Genomic DNA, 17,950 nt, shown 5'->3' with positions numbered 1-17,950 from the left:
AGTGTGAGAGACAGGTCCCCATTTGTGCCCAATCCACAGAGGATATGGGCCTGTTGTAGCCCCATTCAGGCACAGTTAGCTGTGTAGCTCAAGCTGTAGCGGCACGTGCTTTTAGCTCTGGAGGGCCCCAGTTAAATCCCCAATGTGTTGGCTGTCACATTTGCAGCAGATAAAGTTTTCTTTCATTATACTAAAATTGAAGAAAAAAAGTCCCATTAAAATATTTTGTTCACACTCTCAGCTAAAGCTAAAGTTCATCTGGGGAGCAGACGAACAGAGTAGGAGTCACTGAGAGAAAGGGAAGGAGTACTTGTGGCACCTTAAAGACTAACCAATTTATTTGAGCATAAGCTTTCGTGAGCTACAGCTCACTTCATCCAATGCATTCAGTGGAAAATACAGTGAGGAGATTTATATACACACAGAACATGAAAAAATGGGTGTTACCATACACACGGTAAGGAGAGTGATCACTTAAGATGAGCTATTACCAGCAGGAGAGCGGCGGGGCGGGGGGCGGAGGGGGGGGGAGAAAACCTTTTGTAGTGATAATGAAGGTGGGCCATTTCCAGCAGTTAACAGGAACGTCTGGGGAATGGGGTGGGGGGAGGAAATATGGGAAAAAAGTTTTACTTTGTGTAATGACACATCCACTCCCAGTCTCTATTCAAGCCCAAGTTAATTGTATCCAGTTTGCAAATTAATTCCAATTCAGCAGTCTCTCGTTGGAGTCTGTTTTGGAAGTCTTTTTGTTGTAATATTTTGACTCTTAGGTCTGTAATCGAGTGACCAGGGAGATTGAAGTGTTCTCTGACTGGTTTTTGAATGTTATAATTCTTGACATCTGATTTGTGTCCATTTATTCTTTTACATAGAGACTGTCCAGTTTGGCCAATGTACATGGCAGAGGGGAATTGCTGGCACATGATGGCATATATCACATTGGTAGATGTGCAGGTGAACGAGCCTCTGATAGTGTGGTTGATGTGATTAGGCCCTATGATGGTGTCCCCTGAATAGATATGTGGACACAGTTGGCAACGGGCTTTGTTGCAACGATAGGTTCCTGGGTTAGTGGTTCTGTTGTGTGGTGTGTGGTTGTTGGTGAGTATTTGCTTCAGGTTGGGGGGCTGTCTGTAGGCAAGGACTGGCCTGTCTCCCAAGATTTGTGAGAGTGATGGGTCGTCCATCAGGATAGGTTGTAGATCCTTGATGATGTGTTGGAGAGGTTTTAGTTTGGGGCTGAAGGTGATGGCTAGTGGCGTTCTGTTATTTTCTTTGTTGGGCCTGTCCTGTAGTAGGTAACTTCTGGGTACTCTTCTGGCTCTGTCAATTTATTTCTTCACTTCAGCAGGTGGGTATTGTAGTTGTAAGAATGCTTGATAGAGATCTTGTAGGTGTTTGTCTCTGTCTGAGGGGTTGGAGCAAATGCGGTTGTATCGTAGAGCTTGGCTGTAGACAATGGATCGTGTGGTGTGATCTGGGTGAAAGCTGGAGGCATGTAGGTAGGAATAGCGGTCAGTAGGTTTCCGGTATAGGTGTTTAGGTGACCATCATTTATTAGCACTGTAGTGTCCAGGAAGTGGATCTCTTGTTTGGACTGGTCCACGCTGAGGTTGATGGTGGGATGGAAATTGTTGAAATCATGGTGGAATTCCTCAAGGGCTTTTTTCCATGGGTCCAGATGATGAAGATGTCATCAATATAGCGCAAGTAGAGTAGGGGCATTAGGGGATGAGAGCTGAGGAAGCGTTGTTCTAAGTCAGCCATAAAAATGTTGGCATACTGTGGGGCCATGCGGGTACCCATAGCAGTGCCGCTGATTTGAAGGTATACATTGTCCCCAAATATGAAATAGTTATGGGTGAGGACAAAGTCACAAAGTTCAGCCACCAGGTTAGCCGTGACATTATCGGGGAAACTGTTCCTGACGGCTTGTAGTCCATCTTTGTGTGGAATGTTGGTGTAGAGGGCTTCTACATCCATCGTGGCCAGGATGGTGTTTTCAGGAAGATCACCGATGGATTGTAGTTTCCTCAGGAAGTCAGTGGTGTCTCGGAGATAGCTGGGAGTACTGGTAGCGTAGGGCCTGAGGAGGGAGTCTACACAGCCAGACAATCCTGCTGTCAGGGTGCCAATGCCTGAGATGATGGGACGTCAAGGATTTCCAGGTTTATGGATCTTGGGTAGCAGATAGAATGCCCCAGGTCGGGGTTCCAGGGGTGTGTCTGTGTGGATTTGTTCTTGTGCTTTTTCAGGGAGTTTCTTGAGCAAATGCTGTAGTTTCTTTTGGTAACCCTCAGTGGGATCAGATGGTAATGGCTTGTAGAAAGTGGTGTTGGAGAGCTGCCGAGCAGCCTCTTGTTCGTATTCCGACCTACTCATGATGACGACAGAATCTCCTTTGTCAGCCTTTTTGATTATGATGTCAGAGTTGTTTCTGAGGCTGTGGGTGGCATTGTGTTCTGCACAGCTGAGGTTATGGGGCAAGCGATGCTGCTTTTCCACAATTTCAGCCAGTGCACGTCGGTGGAAGCACTCTATGTAGAAGTCCAGTCTTTTGTTTCGACCTTCAGGAGGAGTCCACCTAGAATCCTTCTTTTTGTAGTGTTGGTAGGAAGGTCTCTGTGGATTAGTATGTTGTTCAGAGGTGTGTTGGAAATATTCCTTGAGTCGGAGATGTCGAAAATAGGATTCTAGGTCACCACAGAACTGTATCATGTGCGTGGGGGTGGAGGGGCAGAAGGAGAGGCCCCGAGATAGGACAGCTTCTTCTGCTGGGCTAAGAGTATAGTTGGATAGATTAACAATATTGCTGGGTGGGTTAAGGGAACCATTGCTGTGGCCTCTTGTGGCATGTAGTAGTTTAGATAGTTTAGTGTCCTTTTTCTTTTGTAGAGAAGTAAAGTGTGTGTTGTAAATGGCTTGTCTAGTTTTTGTAAAGTCCAGCCGCAAGGAAGTTTGTGTGGAAGGTTGGTTTTTTATGAGAGTATCCAGTTTTGAGAGCTCATTCTTAACCTTTCCCTGTTTGCTATAGAGGATGTTGATCAGGTGGTTCCGCAATTTCTTTGAGAGCATGTGGCACAAGTTGTCAGCATAGTCTGTGTGGTATGTAGATTGTAATGGATTTTTTACCTTCAGTCCTTTTGGTATGATGTCCATCTGTTTGCATTTGGAAAGGAAGATGATGTCTGTCTGTATCTGTACGAGTTTTTTCATGAACATTATAACATTCAAAAACCAGTCGGAGAACACTTCAATCTCCCTGGTCACTCGACTACAGACCTAAAAGTCGCAATATTACAACAAAAAAACTTCCAAAACAGACTCCAATGAGAGACTGCTGAATTGGAATTAATTTGCAAACTGGACACAATTAACTTGGGCTTGAATAGAGACGGGGAGTGGATGTGTCATTACACAAAGTAAAACTTTTTCCCCATATTTCCCCCACCCCCACCCCCCACTGTTCCTCAGACGTACTTGTTAACTGCTGGAAATGGCCCACCTTCATTATCACTACAACAGGTTTTCTCCCCCCCCGCCCCCCGCCCCGCCGCTCTCCTGCTGGTAATAGCTCATCTTAAGTGATCACTCTCCTTACCGTGTGTATGGTAACACCCATTTTTTCATGTTCTGTGTGTATATAAATCTCCTCACTGTATTTTCCACTGAATGCATCGGATGAAGTGAGCTGTAGCTCACGAAAGCTTATGCTCAAATAAATTGGTTAGTCTCTAAGGTGTCACAAGTACTCCTTTTCTTTTTGCGAATACAGACTAACACAGCTGCTACTCTGAAACCTGAGAGAAAGGGATGGTTTGGAAGAACAGATCCCTTAGCTCCATCAAGGGGGGCATCCCCAGGAGAAGAGCTGGGAAGGAGCTGTTAGTGCTAAATCTCTTGGCACATGGCGTGATCTAGATGCCTCCCTGCACCATGCCTGAGGCCATTGGAGACCAGCTGCTTTGCCTTGTAAGCAGAGATCCCCTCCCTATGGGCACCAGTTACTAGGCCCTACATTCATAGATGTCCTTGTAAGAACCAGGCTGCAGCTGTGTGTTGGTGAGACTCCACACACAGTGACAGCTTCTTGTGCCCCCAAGGAGAAATGTTTCAGCTCAACAGACTTTAGGGGAAAACTGGGCAGATTTTTAAATCACAGATTCACAGATATGAACACCAGCAGGGAGCAGACTCCAAGTGATGGAGAATCCACCATGTTCCCTAGGTGAGTTGTTCCAATGATTCCCCTCTCTGTTAAACATTGGCCTCTTATTTTCAGGCTGTATTCTTCTAGCTTCACCTCCCAGCCACTGGGTCATGTTCTGCCTAGGTCTACTAGATTAAAGAGCTCTCCACTATCAGAAATCTCCTTCCCATGTAGGTATTTGTAGATTATGAGATCAAGTCACCTCTTAACCTTCTCTGGGATGAGCTAAATAGATTGAGCTTCTGAGTCTCTCACTAAAAGTTTGTTTCCAGACCTCAAATCGTTCTTGCAGCTTTTTTCTGAACCCTTAACAGTTGGTCACCATCTGTGTGGACACCAGAACTGAACACAGCCCTGGTCTACACTGCAAAATTACTTCAGTATAACCAGGTCACTTCGGGGTATGTATAATCCACACCCCGGAGTGATGTAGTTATACCGAGCTAAGCACCGGTGTGGACAGCGAGCGCTATGTCAGCAGGAGAGCTGCCACCAGCATAGCCATCGCCTCTCGCGGAGGTGGAGCTATGAAGCGGATGGGAGGGCTCTCTCCCGCCACTTAGTGTGTCTTCACCAGAAGCACCACAGCAGCCCAGCTGTATCAGTGCTGTACGTTTGTAGTGTAGACCTGCCACAGTCTCCAGGAACGATCTCTTTAATGCCATGTACAGAAGTAACCCCGCCCCTCTGCCCCTGCTCGATATCCCACTGCTTCTCTCTCCAGGGATCGTCTTGCCACCATAGGCACAGCATCGCACAGGGAGCTCCTGTTAGGCAGGTTTCTACCGGACCCCCTTCTGCCCTTCCCAGGCAGAGCTCCTGCTTTCAAGGATACAGCCCCATTTAGCAAGTGTGGCCTATGTTGCTGGTTCCTGAATCTTGCCCCTGGGCTGTATTAAAATGCGTGTTCCCATGGGCCCAGCTGATCTGGAATGCTCTGTGTAACTGCTCTGCTTCCACCACTATTCACTACCCACTGATTGTGTCATCTGTGAACGACATCAGCAGTGATTTTGTATCTCCTTCTGGATCATCAAGGATGATATCAAAGAGCTTTGGGCCAAGGACAGATGAACAAGTTTGTGCTGATATAATGGAATGGTTACCTGCTCTGTGGGATTTCTCCTCCAGTTCCACTGCCTCCTCTCTCATTGAGCTGCCAGGGCTCTGGGTCTTTGAAAAGAAAGTTTTAAAACATAAATACCAGTTAAAGCACCAAATTGGTGACCCTTTAACGGCAGGGCCTACGGTGTAACCAAGATGGAAGGAGTGCATTGGCCTGTTCCCTGTCTCTGTGCAGCAGGGAATGCACTCCTGGCATGAGAGTCATCTCTACATTAACTGAAAATGAGAGATGCAAGCAGCCCAGTAAAATGGGTGTCTTGGGGGTCTGGCTTTCATTGTAGTGCCAGAGGTCTGGGCTTTAATCCTGAGGCAACCCTGATGGTGAAAGTTACGGGACTCTTAATTTATAAAATTCTGACCAGGTTAGAGAAGGGAAATTGGTCACACCTGTTCTCCCCATCCTGTAACATAGGAAACTGCAAGGTGGAATTTTCAAAACTGAACAAAAGAAATACTTTTTCACACCACATATAATTAGTCTGTGGAACTCACTGACACAGGAATTAAGCCAAACTCTTGCTATCAGAGACCAGGATGAACTCTAGCATAGTGGGCAGATTACCCCACATCTGTTACTGTGGGGTTTTTTATCCCTTCCCCTGAAGTACCTGGGGCTTGGACTGGGCAAGATGGACCTTGGGTCTGATTCTGTCTGGCAATTTGTAGGCTCCTAAACTGTGGGTTAATTCTTGGGGTTTGATGTGGACAAAACACAGAGGAAATGTCTTTCTTACCCAAGGCACTTAGAGAATGGCTGATGCAGATTTAATTCTCTTGCGTATTGTGCCCCAATCTGAAGTAACTCCTGATGTTTTCATTATCTTTATAAAAGCCCAGTTCTTCTTTGAAACTTGCTAAGCTTTTGGCTTCGGTGATAGATGGTGACAGTGAGTTCCACAGGCTAATTACACATTGTATGAATAAATATTTCCTTTGTTCAGTTTTGAATTTCTCACTTTCAGTTTCATTGAACGTACTCTTGTTCTTTTGTTATGAGGCAGGGAGAACAGAAGTGACCAATCTCCCTTCTCCAAACCACTCAGTGCAGGCTTTTATCATGTGTCCTCTTACCCATCTCCTCGCTAAAGGAACCACACTCCCAGTCTTTTCAAACTCTCTTCATAGAAGATAATTTCCAGGCCCTTGATCATTCTCGTCTCCCTTTTGTGAACCTCTCTAAGGCCAGGTCTACACTATAAATTTACATCAGTATAACTAAGTCGCTCAGGGATGTGAAAATCCACACCCTAATCCTGGTGTAGACTGCACTATGTCAATGGGAGGACTTTTCCTGCTGACACAGATACCAAATCTCACAGAGGTGGATTAAGTACGCCAGCAGGAGCTCTCCTGTAAGCATAGTAGCGTCTTCACTGAAGAGCTACAGCTCTGCCATGTTTTATGTGTAGACCTGCCCTAATTCTGCAATATCCCACAGGAGACTAATTGACCCAGCACTGCACACAGTATCCAGATGGGGCAGCCACACTAGTTTATACAAAGGCATCAGAACAGTCTCTGTAATATTCTCCATCCTGTCCTACTACATCTGAACATCTCGTTTGTTTTTTTGAACACAGCTGCACTTTGAGCAGAGGTATTCACTAAGCTGTCTATAATGGACCCAAGGACTTTTTCTGAGCTGGCACAGTTACAATAAACTCCTGTAAGGTGTATCAGTATTTGAAATTGCTCCTTCTAATGTCCATTACTTTGCCTTTATCATCGTTGAATTCTCTCTGCCGGGGTATTTCCCATTCACCTTGCTGGGTTACGTCTCACTGATTTTCCTCACAGGATTCTGCAAATTTTGCTCCCTTCCTGCTTAGCCCCCTTTCCAGATATTTACTATATATTTTACCACAGTTTCCTCCCACAGACTCTTCTGACACCTCCATAGTTAAGCTAGAGCAATGTTGGGAATTGTGTCTTTTGTGCTTTACACAACAAACAACAACATCAACAACATGGAGAACCCTCCTCCAGGCACAGCTGATCTCAAATAGAGCTGGGCAAAAGTTTTCTACTTAAACATTTGTTCAGTTAAAAAAATGCAGATTCAGTGTGTAAGGAGCCAGGATGGCTTCCCTCAGAACCAGAGGGAAAGAGCCACCCTCTCAGCCTGAGTGGGCGGGGCCAGACCCAGCTTCCACCAATCCCCGGAAGGGGAGGGGTGGGACAGGAAGTACAAAGGGCGGGGCCCTTTGCCCAGCGAGGAGCGCACCAGGGAGGGAGACAGACGCAGGCTGCTCCCTCGCAATCCTGCTGCCACCCCAGGGGAGGCCCTGGGCCAGGAGGAACCTGACTGGGAGGAAGGCCTGTGGCAACCAGGACTGCCAGCCGCTGAGTACCCGGAGGGACCTGGCTGTAGCCCGGGCCGGCGTGAGTCCGACACAGAGGGGGAGCTGGAGCTGCCAGCAGTGGAATACCCGGTGAGCCGGAGGGACCGGAGGGACCCGCCGGAGAGACCGGGTAGGAAGTAGCCCAGGGGCAGAATTGCACTGTGTGTGTGGGGGGGGGTGTTTGGTCAGCGGGTGCGGATGGCCCCCCCGCTGACCTAGCGGCAGGACCTTCGCCTCCCGCCACTGTCAGGGCCCTGGGCTGGAACGCAGTGGAGTTGGGTGGGCCTGCGTTCCCCTACCCCGGCCAACCCGCCTTGGGTAGCAGGCCTGTGCGGTGCAGACTCGTCCCGTCGCGCCCCTGCCCGCTAATTCCCCAGCACCCGAAAGGTGTGACTAAGGCCTGCCAGTGGGACCATAGCTCTCCATCGCCCCCTAGGGGCTCGGAGGACCGACTGAAACCTGTCACACAGTGACACCAAAATATTTAGCAAATTCATGTACCTTTTGCCAAATTGTTTCAGTTAAAATACTTTAAAAAATACATTTAAAATGAAGCATTTCATTTTGATATTTTCTAAACAAAATGTTTCAATTTTTCAGACCGAAACGAACTTTACTTAAAATATAAAATTAAGGAAATATCATAATTGAACCATTAAAATCCATTTTAAAATGCTCAAAATTGAAATGAAACAAAATGTTTAGTTCAGCCTGCAATGAAAACTTTTCAACTTTTTGATCCACCCAAAAAAAATTGAAAAATGTTGTTTTTGGTTTGACACAAAACAATTGTTTTTCAATTTTTCAGAATTTCCAGTGAACTGGAAAAAAAACGTTATTCACTCAGCTCTAGTGCCAAATAACTATGTCCACTGAACATGCAAAGACAAGGCCCAGCTACATACACATGGCTGCTCTGGCTGGTTCCTAGGAGCTTCCAAAAGACAGAACACAGTGAGCGCCACTAGAGGGCTCCCATACTAGTTAAAGGGACGCTCCCTTATGCACTACAGAAATGGTCTGGTTTTTCCTTCTCTTTGTTTTCTTTCTTTTAGACAACATCTGATCCATGATAGAACTTTGCTTCTTTATCAACCAGGTTATTGAAAGTTTAAATACATTTACCTGGGATTTAGAGGCTACATGTGGTTTATCCAAACGTTTACGACCCAACCTTTTTTTCACCTCCTTTGGCTGGGAAGCAGAGCCTGTGAGGTTGTCTCTCTCCACCTTCACTGGTGACTCCTGCTGGTGCCCAGAGAACTGTTGAATGCTGGTCTCTTGTCCCGGCAACAACAGAAGCCTCTCGTTGTGGGGAGACATGATTTTATTGAAGGATGCAGCCTTTCCTCTGGGATATGGTGCTTGCTACAGTCACCCTGGCCTTTGTCACAACTAGATGACCCCAATCCAAGTTGTTTTTCATGGAGTTACAATTTAAGAACCCTCATAAATAGAGCTGGGCACTTTTTTTTAGGTGAATAATATATTTGCCAAAAAATGCATTTTTGAGGCAACGAAACTATTCAAAAAATTGGATCTAATCTGGCAAATTGTTTTGGCTCAAAAAAAAAAAAAACCGGGGAAAGAATTTGAAGATATTAAAATAGCTTATTTTTGGCAATTTCAAAACAAAACATTTCAACTTTTCACCCTGAAACATTTCATTTTGACCACTTTGAAATGAACCGTTTTGAGTTTTTGTTTCAAAATGGCCATTTGTTTTGAAATTTAGCTGAGTGAAAAAGTGAAAAAACAAACAAACCCAAAACAACCCAAAATTAAATGAAAAATCCTTCAACTCAAAATGTGGGGTTTTTTCCAGATTTTTTAATTCAACCCCTGAATTGAAAAATCAGGTATTTGCTCGGCTCTGCTAATAAAGTCAATGCAGATGCAGGCTGTGGCTGCGCTCTTGGTACGCCGTGCATCACAGTTAGGCCACATACCAGGGCTCCAAGGTCAGCACTGGCTGCTGATTGGCAGTGCAGTGTAGGATTTTGGTTTTGACTCAGAAAGCCCTAAATGGCTTGGGATCTTCCCGTTGAAAATTCCGTTCTCTCCCCATGGGATACCTCTACAGCTACGACCAGCAAAGGCAACCAAGCTAGTAGGCCCCTGGTTTAACAAACAGGGATATTTTCTGAAAGGAATTCACAATCTTGCAACTCATTTCACGCCTCCAGATCTGTTGACCTTCAGGGATTACAAAACTCATCTGTTTTCTTGGCTTGCAGGACTGAGTTAATCTGCTCTAACTCAGCCAGGCGTTATAGGGCTCGATGCAGAAATGGCTGGGAGAGATTCTTTGGCCTGGGTTATGCTGGAAGCCAGACTGGATGGGCACATTGGGCCCTGCAAACCTTCGAACTGACAAGCGTGTCACTTGTGGGTTATTGTTTTTTCATTTACGTGAAGGCTTCAGGTATCAAAGGGGTTTTATTATGTTGTACAGTGTCTTTGGACAGAAGTACTTGGTGCTTCTACAACTATTAAAACCTACAGGCAGTGATAAATACGCTTTGTACAAATCGGCCTAAATTTTCAGAAGAGGCCACTAATATTTGTGCACCACCACAGTGTTTGGCTGCCCAGCTAGGGTACATCTACACTAAGACCATGCTTTGACTCAGGTTTAAGCCCAAACCCCCTTCCGTTCACACAAAATCAGTCTGACTCAGGTCAGCCAGCACTCAAGACCTTGCTAGGGGATGGGTCAGAGCCCAAATCCCACTGTGACTCAGATCCAAGCCCTGTCATTTTGCAGTGTGGATACAGGTCAAGTCAGAAGGTCCATGTAGTGCAGTATGGAAGTGTTAGCATGGCTGTGAGACCCAGGTCCAGCAATTGTAAACACAAGTTTACAATGCAGTGTGGACACTCAACCTCATTTAGTTGAAAATCCAATTCTCCATTAAAAACCAGTTTTGATGGAAATATTTTGAGCAGCCCTAGCTGAAATAATCATAAGTAGCAATAAATCTCAGTGCAGATTAATAATAATAAATCTAGATCCATTTGCCATTTAAAATTAAAACAAAATTAAAAAGCTCAGTTCTAGGGTCTGCTCTGGATAGAGCTCTTCTGCATCCTCTCTGTGTAGGAGCAAGCTTGGGTCTCTTAAGCACTATTGGAGCAGCTTTACACCCCTCACCTCCCAGCCTGCTGGCCCACAGGGCACTCCCAGGGTAAGGGGATGCCAGTGCAGCATCGCTATGACAGAATCTGGGCCAGTGTTTGTAAATAAGCCATCCATTTAGCAGTCACTTGACGGCAATAGAAAGTGGTGCCATATTCCACCCTGACATGAGGTTGGGTGAGGTTCTCTGGCCTGGGTTAAGCAGGAGACCCGATTTAGATGATCATAATAGTCTCTGTGAATTTAGGCCCTCTTGGTCCAAACTACAAAAGTTTGCTGGCCAGACTTGAATTGGGATCTTGCTCTGTGGCACTACCCTGTGCCACCAGCCAAACTGGCATGCCTGCTAATTATTGGAATAACTATGCTCAACTGATCTTGACTGAGTTAAATAAAACTCCCACCTCATCTGTTACTCCAGCTACATGGCACTGCAGCTGTGATCCAGGTCCCAATTCCCGTCCTGAACTCAGTGGATGTGCTTTGTCTTGGTTCAGTTCTAGGTGCAAAATAAACAAGTAGTGAATATCACCAGTTTTTACCCATCCCAGCCTGGTAGCATCCTTCACACATGCCTCGTGCCCCTCCTTTCTGGAGCTGTCCTGCAGGACACAGGAAATGAGGAAGGAGTTTAGTTTTCTATAATTTTGACAGGACTTTCTCCAATTGGCTGCTTGCTCCAACCCTCCCCGTCCCCACAGTAAACTCACCTCAGTTTCATTCCACACCTGTCCCTCTTACCCTTTTCTCCCCTGCCCTGTCCCCCTCAGCCTCCCTTCCCTTCTGTGTCCCCTCTCACTTCTCTTTTCTGTTTGTGTAGTTGGTCCCCTCCTAACTAAATCCTCCAAAAACGTTTTGCCACCATTCCACTGGCTCACTCCGCTGTTGTGATCTACCCCTTCCCCCACCCTGGGTGTATCTGGTTTGTTAAGATCGTCAACTCTTCTGGACAAGGACATCTACCACTCTGTGTCTGTGCAACACCTAGCACTATGAGGCCCCATTCTTTTGCCCTGAGGCACTGCCGTAACAAACATGATTACTAATGACAATAAGGAAACAGGCTCTCAACTTCCTTTGAAGCTGAAGACAAGGCCATTGTGGAGAAGCTAAATGAGCTCTTTGCATTGGTCTTCACTGCAGAGGACGTGAGGGAGAATCCCACACCTGAGCCATTCCTTTTAGGTGACAAATCTGAGGAACTGTCCCACACTGAGGTGTCAATAAAGGAGGTTTTGGAACAAAATTTTCAAATTAAGCAGCAATTAGTCACCAGGACCAGATGGTATTCACCCAAGAGTTCTGAAGGAACTCAAATTGGAAGTTGCAGAACTACTAATTGGTATGTAACTTATCACTTAAATCAGCTTCTGTACTAGATGGCTGGAAGATAGCTAATGTGATGCCAATTTTTAAAAAGGTTCCAGAGGCAATCCTGGCAATTACAGGCTGGGGAAGAGTCAACATGGCTTTTGTAAAGGAAAATCATGCCTCACCAATGTATTCAAATCCATGAGATGGGGGTAAACAAACAGGTGGACAAGGGTGATCCAGTGAATATAGCATGCTTGGACTTTCAGAAAGCCTTTGACAAGGTTCTTCACCAAAGGTTTTTAAGCAAAGTAAGCAGTTATGGGATAAGAGGGAAGGTCCTCTCATGGATCAGTAACTGGTTAAAAGAAAGGAAAACAAAGGGTAGAAATAAATAGTAATTTTTCAGAATGGAGAGGTAAATAGCAGTGACTCCCAGGGATCTGTACTGGGACCAGAACTGGTCAACGTATTGATAAATGATCTGGAAAAAAGGCTAAAGAGTGAGATGGAAAAGTTTGCAGATTGTACAAAACGACTCAAGACAGTTAAGTCCAAAGCAGACTGTGAAGTTACAAAGGGGCCTCACAAAACTGGGTGAGTGGGCAACAAAATGGCAGATGAAATTAAATGTCGATAAATGCAAAGTAATGCACATTGGAAAAATAGAATCCCAACTATACATACAAAATAATGCAGCCTAAGTTAACTGTTATCACTCAAGAAAGAGATCTTGGGGTCATAGAGAACATCTGCTCAATGTGCAGAGGCAGTCAAAAAAGCTAACAGAATGTTAGGAACCATTAGGAAAGGGATAGATAATAAAACCAAAAATACCATAATACCACTATATAAATCCATGGTACGCCCACACCTTGCATACTGCAGGCGCCCCATCTCAAAAAAGATGTATTAGAAATAAAAAAGGTACAGAGAAGGGAAACAAAAATGACTAAGGCTATGAAACAGCTGACATATAAGGAAAGATTAAAAAGACAGGGACTGTTCGGCCTAGAAAAGAGACAACAAATGACAGAGATCTATAAAGTCATGAATGGTGGGGGGAAAGTGAATAAGGAAGTGTTATTTACCCCTTCTCATAGCAGAAGAACCAGGAGTCACCCAATGAAATGAATAGGCAGCAGGTTTATAAACAAACAAAAGGAAGTCTTCTTCGCACAAAGCAGAGTCAGCCTGTGGAACTCATTGCCAGGGGATGTTTTGAAGGCCAAAAGTATAACTGAGTTCAAAAAAGAATTAGATAAGTTCATGGAGGATAGATCTATTAGCCAAAATGGTTAGAGATGCAACCCCATGCTCTCGGTGTCCCTAAGCCTCTGACTGCCAGATGCTGGGCCTGGATGACATGGGATGGCTCACTTAATATTGTCCTGTTCTGTTCATTCCCTCTGAAGCACCTGGCATTGGCCACTGTTGGAAGACAGGATACTGGGCTAGATGGACCTTTGGTCTGACCCAGTATGTCCATTCTTACATTCTTATGTTCTGTAATGCTGGATTTCAACCAGTCACTTAGAGGGTACGTCTATGCTTCACTAAAAGACCCATGGCACTGCCAGGGTTGGCCCGGATCAGCTGACTCAGGCTCAAGGGCTCAGGCTGCAAGGCTATAAAGTCACAGTGTACATGAGGGTGGGTCTTAGACCGCAGGCTCCAGCAGCTACAGTACAATTTTTGGTCCCGCAGCCTGAGCCCTGAGAGCCCGAGTCAGCTGACCCAGGCTCTAAACTTGGTGCCAGAGGTTTTTTATTGCAGTGTAGTCGTACCCTCAGGGTGTGTCCATGCTCTAGACTCTAGTGATCCACCCTCACGTTTCTTCTCTTCTGTTAGCCACACACAGCCTCTGAAACCCACGTTAGCCTGTCTTGTGGGAGAGCAGCCACGCTACAGAACAACAGCGGAGGTCTGCAAGGGTAGCTATAGTACATCCTGAGCCCCCTGGAGCTTGGCTCGCTGACATGTGGCTCAGAGTTCTGGGGCTGCACGCCAGGGTTCGTAGCACTCGTGTGAGCTCCACCTCTCTAGAAAGGCTTTCACAGTGTACAGTGGGAAAACTTGTCTGTCCCTCCTGGGGGTGATGGGTGGCAATGGCATACAGAGTGGTGAGAACAACGAGGAGTCCTTGTGGCATCTTAGAGACTAACAAATTTATTTGGGCATAAGCTTTCATGGGCTAAAACCCACTTCATCAGATACATGGAGTGAAAAATACAGTAAGCAGAATATATATTATAGCACATAAAAGATGGGAGTTGTCTTACCAAGGGGGGTGTCCACCTTAATTGAATTGGCCTCATTAGCACTGACCCCCCCCCCCCACTTGATAAGGCAACTCCCATCTTTTCATGTGCTCTAATATATAAACTGCCTACTGTATTTTTCACTCCATGCATCTGATGAAGTGGGTTTTAGCCAATGAAAGCTTATGCCCAAATACATTTGTAAGTTTCGAAGGTGCCACAAGGACTCCTCGTTGTTTTTGCTGACACAGACTAACACGGCTACCCCTCTGAAAAGAGTGGTGAGAGTTGCAGCCCCAAAGACTCAGTGTGTAACTTGATGATACTCACAGCATGAGCTGTACATCTTAGACACTAGTGCAAGAGGCAGAGTCTGCCTGAGCTATGCTTATTCTCCATTTCCTGTGCCAGGGTGTAGGCGACGTCCAACTGGCAGCTTTGCGACCTTACACCAGCTGAGAACTGCCTTGCGTAGGGGAATTCTCAGCTGGCCAGCATGAGCAAGACCTCACCACTGGTGAACCCGCTACTAGAGATCCTGACCTGGATCTGCTCCTGGCTTTGCCTGGTTTAGATAAAAGTGTTATCCTATTGTTAAGTGTGGTGCTTGTCCCAGGGGTTAATTCTGACACACACACCCCGAGAGGGAAGGTTGGGTTTTTGCAGAGGTGCAGGGATAGGACCTGGGACTCCTCTCCAGACTATAGAAATCCCCCACCAGACACCCAATTACAAGGCACCTCTGCCACTGCCCAGTATACTGCCCTGGCCAATTTGTGTGGCCCCCTCAGTCACAAACACACACCAGATTGTTACCCATTCACCAAAGTGTGTATTTATTCTTTCCTTGCAAAGCATAACAGTGGACTGGGGGTTTACGACAAGCAGAGGCTGCCACACAGCCTTCACTCCTCAGCCCAGCTTCAACTTCTTAGCTTCCCCCTTGCCTCCTGTTCCTTCCACTTGTATCCTACCAATTACATTGTTAGCCAAGCGATTACCACTCAGGTGCGCATAATCCCCCACCAGACAGTGTTTAATTGCTCACAGCTGAGCTTGCAGCCTTCTTCATGCTGCAGCGACATCAGTGACCAAGGAGCTACTGACAGTCCCCGTCACACACCCCTTTTGTCAAGCACTTAGAGATAAAACAACATCTAACTCTTATCTGTGTAAGAGCCCTGGATGTCAGTTTTGTTCCCAAAATGGTCATAAAAGGGTAGGAGATGCCCCTCTGGTCTGCAAAATAACAAGACAGACATTACAGGGGAGACGGACTGGTGGAAAAAGAAAATCTAAACAAAGATTTTCTTAAGCAAATTGTTTGAAGTTGGTTACCTGCACTGGGGGGTAGAATCACCCAGGAGGAGTCATCCCGCAACTGCAGGTCATCACCTCTCTCTGACTCAGCGAGGTTGCTCTCTGAGCTGGTGTCCTTGTGTCCCTTTGAAAAGAAAAGTTACAAGCTAGAAAATAAAGGCCATACAGCCCTGAGAGAGCTCAGTAAAGCCCGGAGAAAGACCAAAGGTGTCCTGCCTCAGATTGGGGGTCTAGACTAGATGGTCTCTTAAGGTCCTTTCCAGCTCTACATTTCTATAATTCTGTGTCCTGTAACAGGTAACTAGCTGGGGTGAAATTCATGCCTAGACAGAAATCCAAAGGCAAAACAGCTGCCTGGGCCCCTTGGGAGCTCTCTATGATCTGGATCGTGCAGAAAACTTGATGTAACTTTACAATCAGCCTCAAATAAGGAGTAAGGCATAGCTCTGTCAGGCCAGGAATAGCCCAAAGAGGCGTTGTCTCTTGCACACAAGGACTGTATGTTTTTAAGTCCCGTTGCTTTCAGGATTGAGGCGATGCCCAGAATTTGTGCTGGGGTAAATTTCATGCAGAAAAACTTTCCCTCTCATCTTTTGTTGGCTGAACACAGGGGACCTTTATATTGAACGGGTCATTCACTGGAGGGCAATTTCCTGGGCTTTACTATGGACAAAACAAATCCATAGATTCCAAGGCCAGAAGGAGCCACTATGATCATCTATTCTGACCTCCTGTGTATCACAGGCCAGAACATTTCACCCCATGATTCTTTCTGACTCTTCACATCACCTGTGAGAACCCATCTGCCCACCAAGCCACTGAAACCTACTTTCCGTCATCATGTTTCCTTCCAGGAGCCATGGTATCAAATCAGCTCCTAGAAGCCCTTCCTTCCACACATTTCACAAGGTGTGCGATAACATAGAAGCAGGATCCAAGCAGCATGAGGTCTGACTAATGATCCGTCCAGCCCAGCAGATTCTCCCGCAATGGTCAGTGACAGCTTCTCCATAGGAAGGAACCCCCGTGTGGACATTTATGGAATAACTTATTCCTATCCACAGTGGCTGGCTCATTCCCCAAAGCAGGTGGGTTTGTTTATTATAGTGTTTTACCGAATCTACTCAAACTGTGCATAAACTTATTAACCATATAAATGTCCATACCTTTTTATTGGAATCCTAAGTTCTTGGCCTCAAGAATACCTTGTGTCGGTGAGTTCCACAGGCTAACTATCTCTCCAATAAAGAAATAGCTACTTTGGTCAGTTTTAAATTCCTTGCTTTTCAATTTAGCTGAATCTGTCATCTGCTCTTGCGTCATGAAACGGCATAAATGGAAGCATCTGACTGACCTCCTCTCTGCCATTCATTATTTTAAAGTCCTCCATCAGGCTCCCTCTTATTCTATCTCTGGTATTTAGATGGCCCCCATTACCATAATATATGAGCACCTCACAACCTTTGCTGTATTTATCCTCACAATACCCCTAGAAGGTAGGAAATGGCTACAACGCTTCTTGTACACTTGAAAAATTGAGGCACTGACGTGACCAAGCTCACACAAGAAGTCAGTGGGGGAGCAAGGAAATGGACCATTACATCCCAAGGGCTAAGCTAATACCCTAACCACCCTTCACCACCCTTTCAAGCTAAACCTATTTAGACTGTAAGCTCTGAGGCAGTGATCATCTTTTGTTGTTTATTTGTGCAGCTCCCTGCGCACTGGGCCTGGGTCTGGGCCTGTAGGCACTGTCACAGATAAATAATAATCCTGATGTTTCGAATCATTCTTCATATATAAGTCTCCAGGCATTGATCCTTCTCATTGCCCGATTCTCACATCCTTTCTGAGATGGGGTCACCAGACCCGAATGCACTATCCATGGGAGGGCATAACTCTGGCACTAGTATATCACAGAATCATAGGACTGGAAGGGACCCAGAGAGCTCATCTAGTTCAGTCCCCTGCACTCATGGCAGGACCAAGCACCATCTAGACCATCCCTGACAGGTGGTTTGTCCAACCTGCTCTTAAAAATCCTCAATGATGGAGATTCCACAACCTCCCTAGGTGATTTATTCCAGTGCCTAACCACCCTGACAGTTAGGAAGCTTTTCCTAATGTCCAACCTAAACCTCCCTTGCTGCAATTTAAGCCCATTGCTTCTTGTCCTATCCTCAGAGGTTAAGGAGAACAATTTTTCTCCCTCCTCCGTGTAACAACCTTTTATATACTT

At 45.8% G+C, this 17,950-nt stretch overlaps 1 protein-coding gene across 1 annotated transcript in view; it reads right to left on the bottom strand.

Moving 5' to 3' along the window:
* Nucleotides 1-17,950, bottom strand: part of LOC144266048 (E3 ubiquitin-protein ligase rnf213-alpha-like) — a 181,922-nt gene that overhangs the window by 145,678 nt on the left and 18,294 nt on the right. Inside the window, exons 5-8 of the mRNA XM_077819190.1 lie at nucleotides 15,730-15,835; nucleotides 11,224-11,318; nucleotides 8,806-8,985; nucleotides 5,320-5,386 (exon numbers count right to left, since the gene is read on the bottom strand). Coding sequence (XP_077675316.1) covers nucleotides 5,320-5,386; nucleotides 8,806-8,985; nucleotides 11,224-11,318; nucleotides 15,730-15,835 — 448 coding nt within the window. The remainder of the gene's footprint in view (nucleotides 1-5,319; nucleotides 5,387-8,805; nucleotides 8,986-11,223; nucleotides 11,319-15,729; nucleotides 15,836-17,950) is intronic.

Source organism: Eretmochelys imbricata, chromosome 6 (assembly GCF_965152235.1).
Source record: "Eretmochelys imbricata isolate rEreImb1 chromosome 6, rEreImb1.hap1, whole genome shotgun sequence".
Classification (NCBI taxonomy): domain Eukaryota; kingdom Metazoa; phylum Chordata; order Testudines; family Cheloniidae; genus Eretmochelys; species Eretmochelys imbricata.
Note: the sequence above shows the minus strand (reverse complement) of the source record. Positions and strands in the feature narration are given on the sequence as shown.